Raw genomic sequence first — 18900 nt, 5'->3', positions numbered from 1 at the left:
GAGGATGAGAGGTGACCTGATAGAGCTGTAGAAGATGATGAGGAGCATTGAACATGTGGATAGCCAGAGGCTTTTTTCTAGGGCTGAAATGGCTAACACAAGGGGGCATAGTTTTAAGGTGCTTGAAAAAAGGTACCAAGGGGATGTCAAGGGTAAATTTTTCACACAGAGAGTGGTGGGTGTGTGGAATGCTCTGCCAGTGGCAGTGGTGGAAGCAGATACAATAGGATCTTTTAAGAGCCTCTTAGACAGGTACATGGAGCTTAAAAAAAATAGAGGGCTATGCGCTAGGGAAATTCTAGGCACTTTCTAGAGTAGGTTACATGTTCGGCACAACACTGTGGGCTGAAGGGCCTGTAATGTACTGTAAATTTCTATGTTCTATGTACATTACACAGAGCCTTCTACCTTAATTTATGAACTCAGAATCAACTTCCCAAGACACAAATGACTAAACAACATGGTACTTCCCATGGTCAATTTATATATACAAACACACAACAGTGGATTCCAGTAAACTGGGACACATCAGGACCACTGCATTTTGGTCCAATTAAGTGGCTGCCCCAATTAGCCAAAGTTTCATGGAAATAGATAAAAAGGAATAAAAAAGACAAACTACTGTTTAACTGAGTAATAAATTATGTATTTAAATGAAACAGAACAAATTAGAACACTATCAATACTACTACAGTACTATAAAACTATATAGAAGTTCATAATTTATCCACTGTATGCTGCCATGTTCTTTTGATTGACTGTAAATTAGCACAAAGACCTAGTGTAGATTATGGACTGCTTTCATACAATGCTTTCTACAATTGCATCTTCCAAATCTTCATTTTCAATGTAACATTCAAGATGATTGTTGATCCCTTCAGATCCTTCATAGTTCCTAACTTGTTGACATAGTGGAATAGTTCCATTTTCACTCCTGGTCATTTCTGCATCTCCAAGCTTGAATGCTTAAACTGCACTGAGCAAAACAGTTCTGAATTGACTTACTACTTTTTTCTTGCCAACTAACAGCAACAAAAATCACTGCTTTATGAACACAAACACACACAACTGACCCTATTTAAAAACTGTTTGCTCTAAGCACAATGTAGAATCTAACGTGACTGAACAACAGGAATTCTGCAGATGCTGGAAATTCAAGCAACACACATAAAAGTTACTGGTGAATGCAGCAGGCCAGGCAGCATCTCTAGGAAGAGGTGCAGTCGACGTTTCAGCCCAAGACCCTTTGTCAGGACTGTTTAGAAACTGTTTGGCAACAGTCTCCTGTCCCAATTAAGCAGCATTGTATCCCAAATAAACAAAGAGAATCCCAGCTATTTCCTCAATTAGGTTTTGCTCTTTGAGAATGGCCCAATTAACCTGAATCCACTGTATATATAGATTCATACGGAACGAGTTCATTTCAACATGAATAATTAATGGTTATTAATTAATATTAATAATGAATTAATTATTTAATGAATATTGGCCCAGATCTTGATAGGCTTGACCTTCTGCCCACAGTCACCATTCATGTTCCCCACTGTGCCCATACTTACCTGGGCTGCTAGCAACCCTATACTCTCAAGGTCAACGCTAAGGTCAAAATAGTGATTGGGTAAACTCGGAGACCGTGGGACTGGCACTACTGCTGAGATCACCAAGCATGACAGAAGATAAAGCTGTGGCTGGACTTTGCCAACAGTGGCGACCACAAGGCATTTTGATGGCTTTGAAATCAATAACAATGGCAATATAATACAAATTTAAAACATTAAATAGAAGCAAAACATTTTAAAAAGCACATCTTCCTCCTTTGTAGATCACTACAAAGTTGGAAATCTTAGTAAGCCTGGGCTCTACTATTGGCTTCCATGTGCTGCCCAATAATGAAGCAGTGTGCCAGATGCAGCCAACAGGCAACATTCAACATTCAATAAATCCTGGATATGAGTGTCTGATGTCTCATACTTACAAACATTTTAATTACTGAATTCTAAAATTTTCATTGGGAGCACTATCAAAATTCAGTGATATTCATCCAATTAGTTTGTACATTACATTTTGGAACTACCACTGAATGTGAAACATCAAACTGTGGAAAACTTACTGGAAGAATTTTTACATTCAGATAATTGTTTATACTGAATGCTGGGAGACTTGTGCAGTTTGTTGATTTCTGTATCCTTCGACTGCAGTGTGTTGTTTGGTCTATCAAAAAAGCTATGATACAAAGAAATAAGAGTCAAACATCACTAACTAAAACACTATAAATACATCTTAATGCAGACTTGTTTTCTTGGATACCCTGCAACCTTAGATTATGTGGAAAACCAGTATCTCATTGACAGATTCAAAACTGAAATACATGGAAGGGCATGAAATTACTCTGCTTATGTGATAGATACACACTATAATAGACCTAAAGGGTTCAAGCTGATCCATTTCATGGTAAATAATTTGTTGACATCATGCTGTTTAATAATGGCCAACAAAACTCCTTCAGAGCCCCATTTTTCTGAGTCTTAATTGTTGGTGTTAGTTTCAAAATAAGTAATGAATTTTATATACTTTCCTCATCACAGTCTTCTAGAGAAACTCAGCAGGTCCAGCAACATTTAACTTCACAAGCACCCTTATACAATGCATTCCTTATACCTACATAAATGGCTTTAGATAAGCTTATCGCTCTTGAATGGCACACAAAGTGAGCAAAAAGGGCAAAGGAACCCTAATGAGGCAGTGACTAAAATATGACAGAATTCACCTTGGAGTTTGAAAGGGAGAAGCTAAATGTATCAGTATTACAGTGGAGTTAAAGTTAGAACAGAGGCATGAGAGAGGAGCTGGCCAAAGTTGATTGGAAGGGGACACTAGAAGGGACAACAGATGAACAGCAATGGCTGGAGTTTCTGGGAGCAATCCAGAAGACACAGATAGATTCAACACGAAGAAGAAATATTCTAAAGGGAGGATGAGGCAACTGTGGCTGACAAGGGATACAAAATACAAAAATAGTGGGAAGCTATAGGATTGATTCTCACATGGTTTGTCGGCTTGTCATGCTGTGAGAGCTTGTGTGAATAAATGATACCGAGAGCTAAGCCGTCGGTAGTTCATCTACTGGTAGGGTCTCCTATGATGGACAGATCTCAGCTGAGGTGTCAGACTAAGATAAACCACCCACCTAGGCAGCAGCAGTATCTGCGCAGAAGGAAGGCCAGGCAATCTCTTCCGTATCTTGCCATGAAAACCCTATGGATAACTACAGTAAAATGAAAACAAAATAAGATATAATGTTGAAAGGTGAAAATCCCAGGTTGGAAGACCTGAGGAAGAGCTGATGACCCTTTGAAGTAAGGCTAAGATGTATGATGCCGTTGGAGTAAAGCCTTCGGGACGTTCAAGCGCACGAAATGAGGGTCAGAGGCTACAAAGATATATTGATTTCTGGGTACATGGAACGTACACAGCATGAATCAAGGAGAGCTGGAGATGATGAAAGATGAAATAAAACACTTGCAAATCAACCTTCTCGGAATCAGCGAGCTGAAGTGGAATAGTATGGGACACTTTCAATCCAATCAACACTGGATATACTATGCCAGAAATGACAATTACAGGAGGAATGGTGTCACATTCAAAGTCAAGAAGAGACTGGCTGGAGCTGTATTGAAATACAATGCAGTCAGCGATCGCCTAATCTCAGTTCATCCACGATTAAGACCTACCAACACTACCATCGTACAAATATATGCACCAACAACAGATGCAGAGGAAGATGAAGTAGATCAGTTCTATGAGCAAGTGCAGGCTGAACTTAATGGAATACGCGAACAAGATGTACTAATAGTTATGGGAGACTGGAACCCAAAAGTCAGGAGTGCAAAGGATGATCAAGAAGTCAGGAAATATGGACTGGGTACCAGAAATGATGTAGATACAATGTTTAGTCAACTTCTGTAAAACCAACAACTTGTTCATCTCAAACACGTTTTTCCAACTACACAAGTGCAGACTGTGTACACTTGGACCTCTCCCAACGGATTACACAGAAACCAAATCGATTACATCTGCGGAAGTCAGCGATAGAAAAGTTCTATGATGTTAACGAAAACAAAACCTGGAGCCAACTGTGACTCAGACCACCAACTACTAATAGGCAAACTCAAAGTAAAGTTGAGGAAGCGCAAGCCTTTCACCAGAGTACCAAAACATGATCTTCAAAAGTATACCACTAGAATTCAAAGATGGCCTGAACAATCGTTTTGCTGCTCTAAACATAGCCGAAAGTACACCAGAGGGACTGTGGAGAAGTATCTAAGATGCTGTACGTGAAGAGTATGAAAGGACCCTGCATAAACTGAAAACACAGAAGAGATTGAAATAGATGAGTGAAGAAACTGAAAATCGCACAACGAAGCCAAAATTAAGGGAAAAAGGGTAGTAGTCGCTTTCCAATATTCCACTAGGCGAGACAAGGCAAGACAAGGAAAACTACTACAATAACAAGTGTGAAGTAGAAATGGAAAATAAGAAAGGAAGGACAAGCAACACACATCAAAGTTGCTGGTGAACCCGGGTCTTGGCCTGAAACGTCGACTGTACCTCTTCCTAGAGATGCTGCCTGGCCTGCTGCGTTCACCAGCAACGTTGATGTGTGTTGCTTGAATTTCTAGCATCTGCAGAATTCCTGTTGTAAAGGAAGGACAAGATCAGTGTTCTTAAAGCTACAAGAACTGAAGAGAAAATTCCAGCCTCGCACAGGAATGCTACAAGATGCTTATGGTGCCATGCTCAATTAACCTGAGAAGATCAAACAACGATGGAAGGAATACTGTGAGTCATTATACAGTAAGATCAACTGGATCAAGAATATCACCCTATATCTTACAATCAGGAGCTGACAGTGACGAAGGAAGAAGCTGAAGCAGCAATAAAAGCCTTAGCAAAGAACAAAAATCTTGGCGTTGACGGAATTCTAATTGAAATACCACAGAAATCAGACTCAGCTGTTGCAATACTGATAACACTCTGTCAGCTGATCCGGAAGACAACGCCATGGCCAAGCGAATGGAGGAAATCAGTGTTTTTACCCGACAGAGTGTGAAAATTATCGTCCAATCACCCTCATTCTAACAAGATTTTACTAAAGATCATTCAGAAAAGACTTCGACCTTATTTGGAGTGGGAGTTTCCTGAAGTGCAAGCAGGTTTCAGGAAAGGAAGGGGAACAAAAGACATCATTGCAGATAATATTATGGATTCTGGAGAAGACGAAAGGATACCAGAAAGACATCTGTATGTGCTTTACTGACTACAGCAATGCCTTTGACAGCGGCAATCATGACAAACTCTAGATCACATTAAGACACATGGCTGTACCAGAAAATTTGGTCGTCCATATGTGCAATCTTTACATCAATCAAAATGCAACAGTTCGAACGGAACAAGGAGAAACAGAATGATTCAGCATCTGTACAGGGGTACGACAAGACTGTGTTCTCTCTCCCCATGCCTGTTTAATTTGTAAGTCAAATGAGAGTCAAGTGAGAATTGTCAGCAAAATCATCAATAACCTTCATTATGCTGATGACATGACAATACTGGCTGAAAACGAAGAAGACCTGAAGCAACTGCTAACCAACATCAAGGAACATAGTCTCAAAATGGGTCTGCATCTTAACCTAAAGAACAATAAGATTATGACTATTGGCAGCACAACCAATTTCCAACTCGATGGAGAGGAAATTGAAGTGGTTGACAGTTTCAACTTTCTTGAACCAATGATTAACACCGAAGCGGTAAGCAGTCAAGAAACCTAATGAAAAATCGTCCTTGGCAGAGCAGCCATGAAGGATTTAGAAGACCTTCGGGAACAGGAATCCATCTCTACATACAAAGATTTGGCGTGTGCAGGTGATGGAGTTCTCAACAACATTATATAGATGTGAAAGTCAGATGGTAAAGAAGAATAGGAAACGTATCAATGCCTTTGAACTGTGGTGCTGGAGAAAAATACAGCACAACTCATGGACCTCTCACGGAATAAACGAATCGGTCCTAAACGAGATCAAACTAATTCTCTCTCTGGAGGCTCAAATGACAAGACTCTGCCTGTTGTACTTTGAGCACATCATGTGAAGAAACAACTCCCTGAGAAAGGATATCATGCTCGGCAAGGTGGAATATCAACAAAAGAGAGGAAGGCTGATAATCAGATGGACGGACACAAAAAGGACAACTGTGAACGCAACATTATCAACAATGAGCCGCCTTTGCGAGGATCGAAACTCATTTAGAGCAACTATCCATAGGGTTACCATGAGTCAACTACAACTCGATAGCACTTAACAGCAACTATAGGATTGGAAGTTTTTAAAAACCAACAGAAGGCAACTAGCCAATAACATAACAGAAGATACAGAGTTTTTTATATATATATATATAAAAAGAATAAAAGAGAGGCAAGAGCGGTTGCTGGAAAATGAAACTGGCGAGGTAGTAATGGGGGTCAAAGAAACGGTGGACAAATTCAAAAAGTAGTTTTGCATCAGTCTTCACTGTGGAAGGCACCACAGCATTATGTCAGAAGATCAAGAGAGTCAGGGGTTAGGAGTAAGTGTAATTGCTATTACTAAGGAAAAAGTACTTGGAAAGCTGGTAAGTAGTTACCGGAACCAGATATACACCAGGGTTCTGAAAGAGGTTGCTGAAGAGATTGTGTAGGCATTAGTAGTGATCTTTCAAGAATTACTAGATTCAGGAATAGTTTTGGAGGACTGTAAAATGGCAAATGTCACTCCACTCTTTAAGAAAGTTTTGGTGGTAAATGATAGGACATTATAGGCCCATTAGTCCAACTTCAGTGGTTGGAAATATTCTGGAGTCTATTATTAAGGATGATGTTTCGAGATACATGGAGGTGCATAAGATAGGCCAAAGTCAGCATAGTTTCCTTAAGGGGAAATCTTGCCTGACAAATCTGTTGGAATTCATTGAGGAAATAACAGGCAGGATGGACAAAGAACAATCTGCGGGCGTTGTTTACTTGGATTTTCAGAAGACCTTGGACAAGGTGTCACACATGAGGTTGCTAAATGAGATAAGAACCCATGATATTACAGGAAATATATTAATATGGATGGAAGATTGACTGACTGGCAGGAGGCAAAGAGTAAGAATAAAGGGGGCTTTTTCTGTTTGGCTGCCGGTAACCGGTGGTGTTCCATATGGGTCGATGTTGGGAAAACTTCTTTTACATTACATGTCAATGATCTGGATGACAGGATAGATGTCTTTGTGGTCAAGACGGCAGTAGATACAAAGGTAGGTGGGGGTTCAGGCAGTGTTGCGGAAGCGGGGGGGGGTCTCTAGAACTCGGAACTAATTAGTAGAATGGCAAAGAAGTGGCAGATGGAATATAATGTAGGGTAGTATGTGATCATGCCCTTTGGAGGAAGGAATAAAGGTGTAGACTATTTTCTAAATGGGGAAACGATTCAGAAATCAGAGGTGCAAAGGAACATACCTCATGCAGGATTCCCTAAAGGTTAACTTGCAGGTTGTTATCAGTGGTAAGGAAGGCAAATGCAATGTTAGCATTCATTTCAAGATGACTAAAATAAAAAGGCAAAGATGTAATGCTGAGGCTTTATAAGGCATTAGTCAGGCCACGCTTGGAGTACTGTGAACAGTTTTGGGATCCTTATCCAAGAAAGATGTGTTGGTATTGGAGAAGATCCTGAGGAGGTTCACAAGAATGATCCAGCATGGATTGTTCCCCAGTGACATATTTCTGACTCAATGTTCCAAAAAAGTTAAAATGATCATCCCAATTTTACAATAACTGAATGATTTTTAGAAATAGTTGTTTTTAACTTAAACACATTTCAACTGCCCTGTCCCTGTCCCTCCCTTACCTGCAGGGTTGTTGTCAGTGCATGTAGCTGTTACCAAAGGAGCAGGAAGCTTCAGATAACCTCCTCTGACTTTAATAGGCATACCATACTGGAATTCAAAAATAAAGCAGTGAGTGGATCAATAACAGATTTAAAAAAAAGGGAGAATGATAAATATATTTGTATATGATACAAAATATTTATGCAATGTAAACAGCTATAGGCTTCAGGAAAATATCAATGGATGGGTTAAATGGGAGAAACACAGTTAATGAAATTCAATCCGTAGAAATGCTGTATGATCTAATTAAGTTCAAAGTAAATTTATTATCAAAGTACATGCATGTCACCATATACAACTCAGATTAATTGCCTTGTGGGCATACTCAATAAGTTCAAGGAATAATAACCATGACAGAATCAATGAAAGACTGCACCAACTTGGCTGTTCAACTACCGTGCAAAAGACAACAAACTGTACAAATACAAACAGAGAAAAATAACGATAACAATAAATAAATAAATATGCAATAAATACCAAGAACATGAAATTGAGAATCCTTGAAAGTGAGTCCATAGGTTGTGGAAATATTTCAATGATAGGGCAAGTGAAGTTGAGTGAAATCATCCCTTTGGTTCAAGACCCTGATGATTGAGGGGTAATAACTGTTCCTGAACCTGGTGGCATGAGTTCTGAGGCTCCTGCACCTTCTTCCTGATGGCAGCAGTGAGAAGGGAGTATGAGCTGGATGGTGGAATGTACGAATTATGGAAGATATTAATGGAATGTACGAATTATGGAAGATATTAAAGGAAAGAAAGCTAAAGATACTTTGATATATCTACATGGCAAATAAATAAAGAGCTCAAGAAGCTATATGAGAGTCTTTCGTTCTCTTTGCAAGAGGTGTAGAATGCTAGTTAAGCCACAGAGTACTGCATACCACATTACAGGGAAAACGTGCTAAAACAGGCTCAGATAATGATCTTCAAGGATATTGCAAAGCGTGGAGTGGTTCAGTTATAAGGAATGTTGACTAGGCTGGGGTTTTGTTTCCTTTGGGACAGAGGTGCCTGAGGGGAGATTTTGGTGGGATGATTAAATTATTAATGGCCTACATAGGATGAACAGACAGGATATATTTCCCTTGGCAGATAACTGAAAGCCGAGAGGGAAGTTGAAGACTTAAGGCTGATTTATACTTCTGCGTCAAATTGATGTCGTAGGTACGGCGTAGCCGCGAACCCTACGCAGTGCCTATGCATTTACACTTGTGCGTTGGTGTGTCTGCGTCACTCTGCAATTCGCGCAAAAATAAAATCAAGTGCTCAATTTTAAGGAACATACTTGAAACAAAATGGATAGTCAGAATCAAGAAACCCAACTGCAACTGTTTTGATATTGTTAGTACAAAGCTCAAAAGATGGAGACAAGAATAAAGGCAAAATTCAAACCTAATTAGTATTATTTTGCAGAAGACTAGATATTGCTACCTGATAGCTACTTGAAGTTGAACTGGATGCACTTGTAGGTGACAGAGTTGGAGGCGCTTTATCGGTACTAAAGGAAAAACCACCAAACTGTTTCATTAAGCTGTTAAAATTACTAGTACTTGGCACTTCTGGGGCAAAAAAGGATGAGCCTTTCTTATCTGAGGATTAAAACACAAACATGCAAACAGAAAAAGGTAGATTAGAACATTTGAAAACAAACTTATATGTTAAAAATATACATGTATATTGCTTTTCAGAAAGAAATGGTGAAAACTATAACCATATGCCTTCATTTACAAAAGTGCAAACGTTGGTTAGATAAGATGCTTTATCTTGAACACACAAGCGACTGCAGATGCTGGAAGCTGGCGCAAAAAAACAAACTGTATCCAGCAGCATTTTGCTGTGAGATCCTGCCCTTCATCTAAAACATTGATGATTGTCCTGCCCCTTCTCCCACATTAACAGACACTGCTCAACCTGCTGAGCTCCTCCAGCACTTTGTTGTTCTGCTTCAGACTCCAGCATCTGCCACTTCTCGTGTCTAAAGGATGCTTTTCTTCTCTGTTTTGTACCTAGAGTTATAAAAGGTTTATATGGTGCCATTACAATTATTTAAGTTTTCATTAATTTTGCATTCTGCAGGTTGCTCGGGATTGGAAAATGGACGTGGACTTAGAAAAAAAGCTTGTGTTTCCCCCAGACATTGCGGCTACAACACTCCGGCCAGACATGGTCCTGTGGTCCACAACAGCCAAGTTGGCATATCTTGTGGAATTGACAGTACCATGGGAAGGTGGTGTCGAAGAAGCTTATGAGAGGAAAAAGACCAAGTACTCTGAACTGGCAACTGAAGCTGCCCAGAACAGATGGAAGACCAAGATTTTCCCTGTAGAAGTGGGATGCAGGGGATTCGTGGCTACATCTATGACCAGTCTAATGAAGAAGATGGGAGTGAGGGGTCACTCTCTCCAACAAGCAATCAAGTCCTTGACAAATGCAGCAGAAGAAAGCAGTAATTGGATTTGGATTAAAAGGAAAGACAACAACTGGGCTGCAAAATGAAGACAGGAGGGTATGGAACTGAGGGGGTGTATCTGGGATGCCAGGTAGCACCGTTGAGCCCTCTGGAGACGTTGTGGGCTTATCAACAAAACGTCAAAGAAGGAGGGTGCCCACCTGATGACCCCAATGACATACCTACCCTCCTTGTCACCACTCCAAGCCCACTCCCAACATCGACAGTGCCAACTTATCATAGGGATTGAAACATCAAGTCCTATTAGCTCTACTAAAAATACAATTATAGTTCTAATTTGGTCTTATTTTCTAGACCAATAAGTTTATTTGCCACAATTCATCAAATAATAAATACATAATGTAATACATAAACCAAGTGAAAAAATCTAATCTAAATAGAGAAAAACAACAACCTGCTATCCAACTACATGGAAACTTCAATGGCATAGTATCTGGGCCACTGGATGCAGATTCCCTCAGTCCCTTTCACACACCAGGACCCATGGTCCCTTTTGTTCCCAATGCTCACTTGAAACTCACCTAGCTTTATTTCCAGCATTCTTTTGAAATTTACTGGGTTCACTAAAAAAAAATTATTGTATTGCATAAAATCTAAAAAAAACTAAGTCTCCTTTCAGTTTCCTTTTGGAAACGTGACTGAAGAACAAAATCATTGTCTTCTCCTTAATTGCTTTTAAAAACCTCTGTGTGAGTGAGAGTGATAGAAACATAGAAACATAGAAAATAGGTGCGGGAGTAGGCCATTCAGCCCTTCGAGCCTGCACCACCATTCAGTACGATCATGGCTGATCATCCAACTTAGAACCCTGTACCTGCCTTCTCTCCATACCCCCGATCCCTTTAGCCACAAGGGCCATATCTAACTCCCTCTTAAACATAGCCAATGAACTGGCCTCAACTGTTTCCTGTGGCAGAGAATTCCACAGGTTCACCACTCTCTGTGTGAAGAAGTTTTTCCTAATCTCGGTCCTAAAAGGCTTCCCCTTTATCCTCAAACTGTGACCCTTCGTTCTGGACTTCCCCAACATCAGGAACAATCTTCCTGCATCTAGCCTGTCCAATCCCTTTAGAATTTTATACGTTTCAATCAGATCCCCCCTCAATCTTCTAAATTCCAGAGAGTATAAGCCTAGTCGATCCAGTCTTTCATCATATGAAAGCCCTGCCATCCCAGGAATCAATCTGGTGAACCTTCTTTGTACTCCCTCTATGGCAAGAATGTCTTTCCTCAGATTAGGGGACCAAAACTGCACACAGTACTCCAGGTGTGGTCTCACCAAGGCCTTGTACAACTGCAGTAGTACCTCCCTGCTCCTGTAGTCGAATCCTCTTGCTATGAATGCCAGCATACCATTCGCCTTTTTCACCGCCTGCTGTACCTGCATGCCCACTTTCAATAACTGGCGTACAATGACACCCAGGTCTCGTTGCACCTCCCCTTTTCCTAATCGGCCGCCATTCAGATAATAATCTGTTTTCCTGTTCTTGCCACCAAAGTGGATAACCTCACATTTATCCACATTAAATTGCATCTGCCATGAATTTGCCCACTCACCTAACCTATCCAAGTCACCCTGCATCCTCTTAGCATCCTCCTCACAGCTAACACTGCCACCCAGTTTCGTGTCATCCGCAAACTTGGAGATGCTGCATTTAATTCCCTCGTCTAAGTCATTTATATATATTGTAAACAGCTGGGGTCCTAGCACTGAGCCTTGCGGTACCCCACTCGTCACTGCCTGCCATTCTGAAAAGGTCTCGTTTATTCCCACTCTTTGCTTCCTGTCTGCCAACCAATTCTCTATCCACATCAATACCATACCCCCAATACCGTGTGCTTTAAGTTTGCACACTAATCTCCTGTGTGTGACCTTGTCAAAAGCCTTTTGAAAATCCAAATATACCACATCCACTGATCAGTATGCTAGAATAACTTACCATACAATATTTTTGTAATTACGCATGAAATAGTGCCACATGACAACAATATATATTTCATATACAGTAATACTATTCATATCATCTACACAGGCAAAGATAAGAGCCTCAGTAAAAGCAGATGAGAATTTGGAGGCACGATATAAGCTATGTGCAGAAATTGCTTCCTCAGTTATTCTTTAAAAGTCAATTTATTTTCAATTAGATCAATTAAAGAAAATTACAATGTTTTTTCCAATAATTATTTGTAATGTAGTGTATATTTAATAAATGAAGCACAAATAGATCATCGATACTAGTTGAGCATATTAGTTTCCACTAAAGATCTTATATATGAAATCTTGTGTTTCATTGCCATACGTAAAAACAAGATAATTCAGTTATGTGGCACTATTAATAACCATAAGTGCAGAAGTTAAGTGCCATTTTGTATTGCATTTTAACAAAACAATTATGAAATACACCACACACTGTCCAAAAATACACTTACAGTTGTTTGTCTCAATGCAAAATAGGCTGGGGTTGATCAAAGTCACAGCTTCACTACTATTTGTAGAGTACATTGCTGCATCTTGTCTGCAAAGTTCATTGTCACCCCTGCACAGAAGTCAAGAAATGTTGATATAATTATCAATTGATGTTTTAACTTTTATTGAATAAACAGATATCAAGGGATTAAAATAACGTGGATGTTGGAATCAATTCTTAAGGATGTGGTTTTGGGGTACTTGGAGTTATATGATAAATAGGCCGTAGTCAACATGGTTTCCTCAAGGGAAAATCTTGTTTGACAAATCTGTTGGAATTCTTTGAAGAAATAACAAGCAGGATAGACAAAAGAGAACCAGTTGATGTTGTGTGATTGGATTCTCAGAAGACCTTCGACAAGGTGCCACACATGAGGCTGCTTAACAAGTTATGAGCCCATGATTTAACAGGAAAGATTCTAGCATGGACAAAGCAGTGGCTGATTAGAAGGAGGCAAAGAGTGGGAATAAAGGGAACCTTTTCTGGTTAGCTGCTGGTGACTAACGGTGTTCCATAAGTGTCTGTGTTGGAACTGCTTCTTTTTACTTTATATGTCAAGGATTTGGATGACAGAATTGATAGCTTCGTTGCAAAGTTTGCAGACGATATGAAGATAAGTGAAGGGGCAGGTAGTATTGAGAAAGTAGAGGGGCTATGGAGGGAATTAGACAGATTAGTAGAATGGGCAAAGAAGTGGCAGGAAGTGTATGGTCATGCGCTTTGGTAGAAGAAATGAAAATGTATACTATTTTCTAAATGGAGAGAAAATACAAAAAAACTGAGACACAAAGAGATTTGGGAGTCTTTGTGTACAATTTGCTAAATGTTAATTTGCAGGTTGAGTCTGTGGTGAGGAAGGCAAATCAGATGTTAGCATGCGTTTCAAGAGGACTAGAATATAATGTTGACCCTTTACAAGGTACTGGTGAGGCTCACTTGGAGTATTGTGAGCAGTTTTGGGCCCCTTATCTTAGAAAGGATGTGCTGAAACTGGAGAGAGTTCAAAGGAGGCTCATGAAAATGACTCCAGGATTAAATGGCTTGTCCTATGAAGAGTGTTTGATGTCTCTGGGTCTGTGTTCACTAGAATTCAGAAGAATGAGGGGTGATCTCATTGAAACTTATTGAATGGTGAAAGGTCTTGACAGAGTGGATGTGGAGAGGGTGTTTCCTATGGTGGGAGAGTCGAGGACCAGAGGACACAGCCTCAGAATAGAGCGGTATCCTTTTAGAACAGAGATGAGGAGGAATTTCTTTAGCCAGAATATGGTGAATCTGTGGAATGCGTTGCCACAGGCAGCTGTGGAGGCCAAGTCTTTATGTATATTTAAGGCAAAGGTTAATAGATTCTTGATTGGTCAAGGCATGAAGGGATACTGGGGGTGGGGGGGGGAGGTGGGTGGGAAGGCAGGAGATTGGGGCTGAGAGGAAAACTGGATCAACCATGATAAAATGGCTGAGCAGACTTGATGGGCCAAATAGCCTAACTCTACTTCTATGTCTTATGTACCACACAAGTGCAAAGTAAATCTCTTTCTAATGAAATGCTACTCAATGAAAAATATCCACTTGTCCATCACCATTACATCCATAGCACAACATTCACCCGCTGTCAATCATGTTCAGATTTTTCCATTACCTCCTTTAATTTCCTTGTAACCTCCTCCTCCTACTGTAACCCTTAAAGTTCTGACTTTCTTAGAAAGTGAAATAAGGCAGTAAACCACTCCAGACTTGAAACTTGCCTCAGCTCATCTTGCTTCATTCTAATCCACACCTTTGACATCCATAGATTAAACTATATTTATGCTCTCCTAGCCATTCTTCTATCTAGTGATTAATTTGTGCTCATCCAAACGCTGTTGCCTGACCCCATTACGGGTAACCATTTATAACAATGTTTCAGTTTTAAAACCCATGTTATTTTTAAACAGCGCTACGGTCACTTATTTGTATTTTTAAAAATTCATTCAGAGATACAGCCACACTGCCCATTAACCTACCAATTTAACCCCAGCCTAATCACAGGTCAATTTACAAGTTCAATTATCATTCAACCATACCTGAATACAGCCAAACGAAACAGCATTCCTCCAGTGTCAAGATGCAAAACATACACAGCACAAGGCACATATAGTACATACAAGACAGCAAGTAATGCATCCAGCATTTTGTGTGTGTTGCTTTGGATTTCCAGCAGAATAAGAATCAGATTTATTATCACCCACATGTGACGTAAAATTTGTTAACTTAGCAGCAGCAGTTCAATGCCATACGTAATATAGGAAAAAAACACAAAATAAAATAATAATGATAATAAATAAATCAATTACAGTATATGTATCACACATCAAAGTTGCTGGTGAACACAGCAGGCCAGGCAGCATCTAATGGAAGAGGTACAGTCGACGTTTTGGGCCGAGAACCTAGTTAGTCCTGACGAAGGGTCTCGGCCCGAAACGTCAACTGTACCTCTTCCTATAGATGCTGCCTGGCCTGCTGCGTTCACCAGCAACTTTGATGTATGTTGCTTGAATTTCCAGCATCTGCAGAATTCCTCGTGTTTACAGTATATGTATATTGAATAGATTAAAAATCGTGCAAAAAAACAGAAATACTATATATATTTTAAAAAGTGAGGTAGTGTCCAAGGGTTCAATGTCCATTTAGGAATCGGATGGCAGAGGGGAAGAAGTTGTTCCTGAATCACTGACTGTGTGCCTTCAGGCTTCTACACCTCCTACCTGATGGTAACAGTGAGAAAAGGACATGCCCTGGGTGCTGGAAGTCCTTTATAATGAACACTGCCTTTCTGAGACACCACTCCTTGAAGGTGTCCTGGGTACTTTGTAGGCTAGTATCCAAGATGGAGCTGACTAAATTTACAACCCTCTGCAGCTTCTTTCGGTCCTGTGCAGTAGCCCCCACCCCCTTACCAGACAGTGATGCAGCCTGTCAGAATGCTCTCCATGGGACATCTATAGAAGTTTTTGAGTGTATTTGTTGATATACCAAATCTCTTCAAACTCTTAATGAAGTATAGCTGCTGTCTTGCCTTCTTTATAACTACACTGATATGTTGGGACCAGGTTAGGTCCTCAGAGATCTTGACACCCAGGAACTTGAAACTCCACTTCTGATCCCACTATGAGGATTGATATGTGTTCCTTCGTCTTACCCTTCCAGAAGTCTACAATCAGTTCTTTCATCTTACTGATGTTGAGTGCCAGGTTATTGCCGCAGCACCACTCCACTAGTTGGCACATCTCACTCCTGTATGCCCTCTCATCAGCACCTGAGATTCTACCAACAATGGTTGTATCATCAGCAAATTTATAAATGGTATTTGGGCTATGCCTAGCCAGACAGTCATGGGTATAGAGTGAGTAGAGCAGTGGACTAAGCACACACCCCTGAGGTGCACCAGTGTTGATCGTCAGCCAGGATGAGATGTTATCACTAATCCGCACAGATTGTGATCTTCCAGTTAGGAAGTCGAGGATCCAATTGCAAAGGGAGTTACAGAAGCCTAGGTTCTGCAACTCCTCAATCAGGATTGTGGGAACGATGGTATTAAATGCTGAGCTATAGTCGATGAACAGCACCCTGACATAGGTGTTTGTGTTGTCCAGGTGGTCTAAAGCCGTGTGGAGAGCCATTCAGACTGCGTCTGCCATTGACCTATTGTGGCAATAGGCAAATTGCAATGGGTCCAGGTCCTTGCTGGGACAGGAGTTCAGTTTAGTCATGACCAACCTCTCGAAGTGTTTTATCACTGCATATGTGAGTGCTACTGGGCGATAGTCATTAAGGCAGCTCATATTATTCTTCTGGTATAATTGTTGCCTTTTTGAAGCAAGTGGGAACTTCCGCCCATAGCAGTGAGAGGTTGAAAATGTCCTTGAATACTCCCGCCAGTTGGTTGGCACAGGTTTTCAGAGCCTTACCAGGTACTCCATCGGGACCTTCCGCCTTGCGAGGGTTCACTCTCTTTAAAGACAGCATAACATCGACAGAGATCACAGGGTCATCAGGTGCAGCAGGGATCTTCACAGCTGTGATTGTATTCACCCTTTCAAAGAGGGCATAGAAGGCATTGAGTTCATCTGGTAGTGAAGCATCGCTGTCATTCATGCTATCATGCTATTGGGTTTCACGTTGCAGGAAGTAATGTCTTGTAAATCCTGCCAGAATTGCCATGCATCCGATGTCGCCTCCAACCTCATTCAAAATTGTCTCTTTGTCCTTGAAATAGCCCTCCGCAAATCACACTTGGTTTTGTGGTACAGGCCTGGGTCACCAGACTTGAATACCACAGATCTAGCCTTCAGCAGACGGTGTACCTCCTGGTTCATCCACGGCTTTTGGTTTGGGAATGTACAGTAAGTCTTTGTAGGCACTCACTCGTCCACACAGGTTTTAATGAAGTCAGTAACAACAGCAGCATATTCATCCAGGTTCAAAGATGAATCCCTGAATACAGTCCAGTCCACCAATTCAAAGCAGTCCTGTAGGTGCTCCTGTGCTTCCCTTGTCCATACCTTCTTGGTCCTCACTATTGGCGCTGCAGTCTTCAGTCTCTGCCTATACTCAGGGAGTAGAAGTACAGAATCTGCCGATTGTCTCATGTACTAATCTCCCTTCTTCCACTTGTCCCCGCAGGTGTCTAAGTGCTGAACCTGCCTATAAAACACCTCTCTCACCTCCATTCAAAGCCCTAAACAGTCCTTCCAGGTGAGGCAACACTTCACCTGCGAACCTGCTGGGGTGATCTATTGTGTCCAGGGCTCCTGATGCGTCCTCCTCTATATAGGTGAGCCCTGACATATATTGGAGGACTGCTTCATCAAGCATCTCCGCACCATCTGCCACAAGCGTGACTTCCCGGTGGCCAAACATATTAGTTCCAATTCCCATTTCAACATGCCGATCCTCTTGTACCAAGATATGGCAGAACGACATCTTATATTCCACCTGGGTACCCTCCATTCTGATGGCATGGATATCGATTTCACCTTCTGGCAAACAAATTCCTCCCACCCTTCCTTTATTCCCCATTCTGACCTTTAATTCTCACCTGCCTATTACTTCCCCCTGGGTCCCCTCCTCTTTCCCTTTCTCCTCTGGTCCACTCTCTTCTCCTATCAGATTCCTTCTCTCCGGCCTTTACCTTTCCCATCCATCTGGCTTCACTTATCACCTTCCAGCTAGCCCCTTTCCCCTTCCCCCACCATTTTATTCTGGCATCTAACTCCTTCCTTCTCAGTCCTGATGAAGGGTCTCTGCCTGAAAGGGTGACAGTATATTCCTTTCCAAAGATGCTGCCTGACCTGCTGAGTTCCTTCAGCATTTTGTGTATTGCTTTGGATTTCCAGCACTTGCAGACTTTTCTCGTGATTGAGTAAACATTCAGACACACAAAAAATAGTCCCTGAGTGACATGTCCTTTAAATTGATGGTGCTATTGGCAAGAAAAATGCATCCTCAGCAGTCTACAGATGAACATACATACACATGCATGCAATCCAGCTTGTCATTCCACCAGTCGAACAATGGAAGGCAGCACCGAATGGGAGAGGCCAGCTCCCAACCAAGCATGGATACTGTGCTACACCATCTCTGGCGTATTGTCTCCTGGACTGCAGCAACAGGGAAGCCTGTGGCTTGAGGCCTAGTCCTCACTACAATCACCTGGCATGCCAATAAACAAGGAAAACTGACTTGTAGCATTTGTCCAACAGGGTCTAGTGATCACAAGAGAAATATCCATGACAATCACCTGCTGTTAGAGTGCACACTGCTTTCATGCACCAACTTGGATGTCTTTGATACCTTCCTGTAGCAGGTCTGCACCAAGTCCAGTTCCTCCACCATCAAGCAGCTCGCTGATGGGCTAAATCTTTAGTACTTAAAGTTCTTAATGTTCTCATTGTCTAGTGATCGTAAAAAAGACAGCTGAAAAAGACAAAAACTTTGGTTGGCCTCCCGGGAGGCTGCA

At 41.2% G+C, this 18900-nt stretch overlaps 1 protein-coding gene across 3 annotated transcripts in view; it reads right to left on the bottom strand.

Moving 5' to 3' along the window:
• The window catches only part of LOC140190896 (tectonic-1-like), a 50137-nt gene that overhangs the window by 21260 nt on the left and 9977 nt on the right, over positions 1-18900 (bottom strand). For all 3 annotated transcript variants that reach the window (XM_072247837.1, XM_072247838.1, XM_072247836.1), the window contains 4 exons: positions 12865-12971; positions 9396-9553; positions 7923-8010; positions 2111-2223 (listed from right to left, as the gene is read on the bottom strand). In XM_072247837.1, the coding sequence (XP_072103938.1) occupies positions 2111-2223; positions 7923-8010; positions 9396-9553; positions 12865-12971 (466 nt within the window). The remainder of the gene's footprint in view (positions 1-2110; positions 2224-7922; positions 8011-9395; positions 9554-12864; positions 12972-18900) is intronic.

Source organism: Mobula birostris, chromosome 31 (assembly GCF_030028105.1).
Source record: "Mobula birostris isolate sMobBir1 chromosome 31, sMobBir1.hap1, whole genome shotgun sequence".
In the NCBI taxonomy this organism is placed as follows: Eukaryota; Metazoa; Chordata; class Chondrichthyes; order Myliobatiformes; family Myliobatidae; genus Mobula; species Mobula birostris.
The sequence above is the reverse complement of the archived record's forward strand: the minus strand, read 5'-3'. Positions and strand labels throughout refer to the sequence as shown.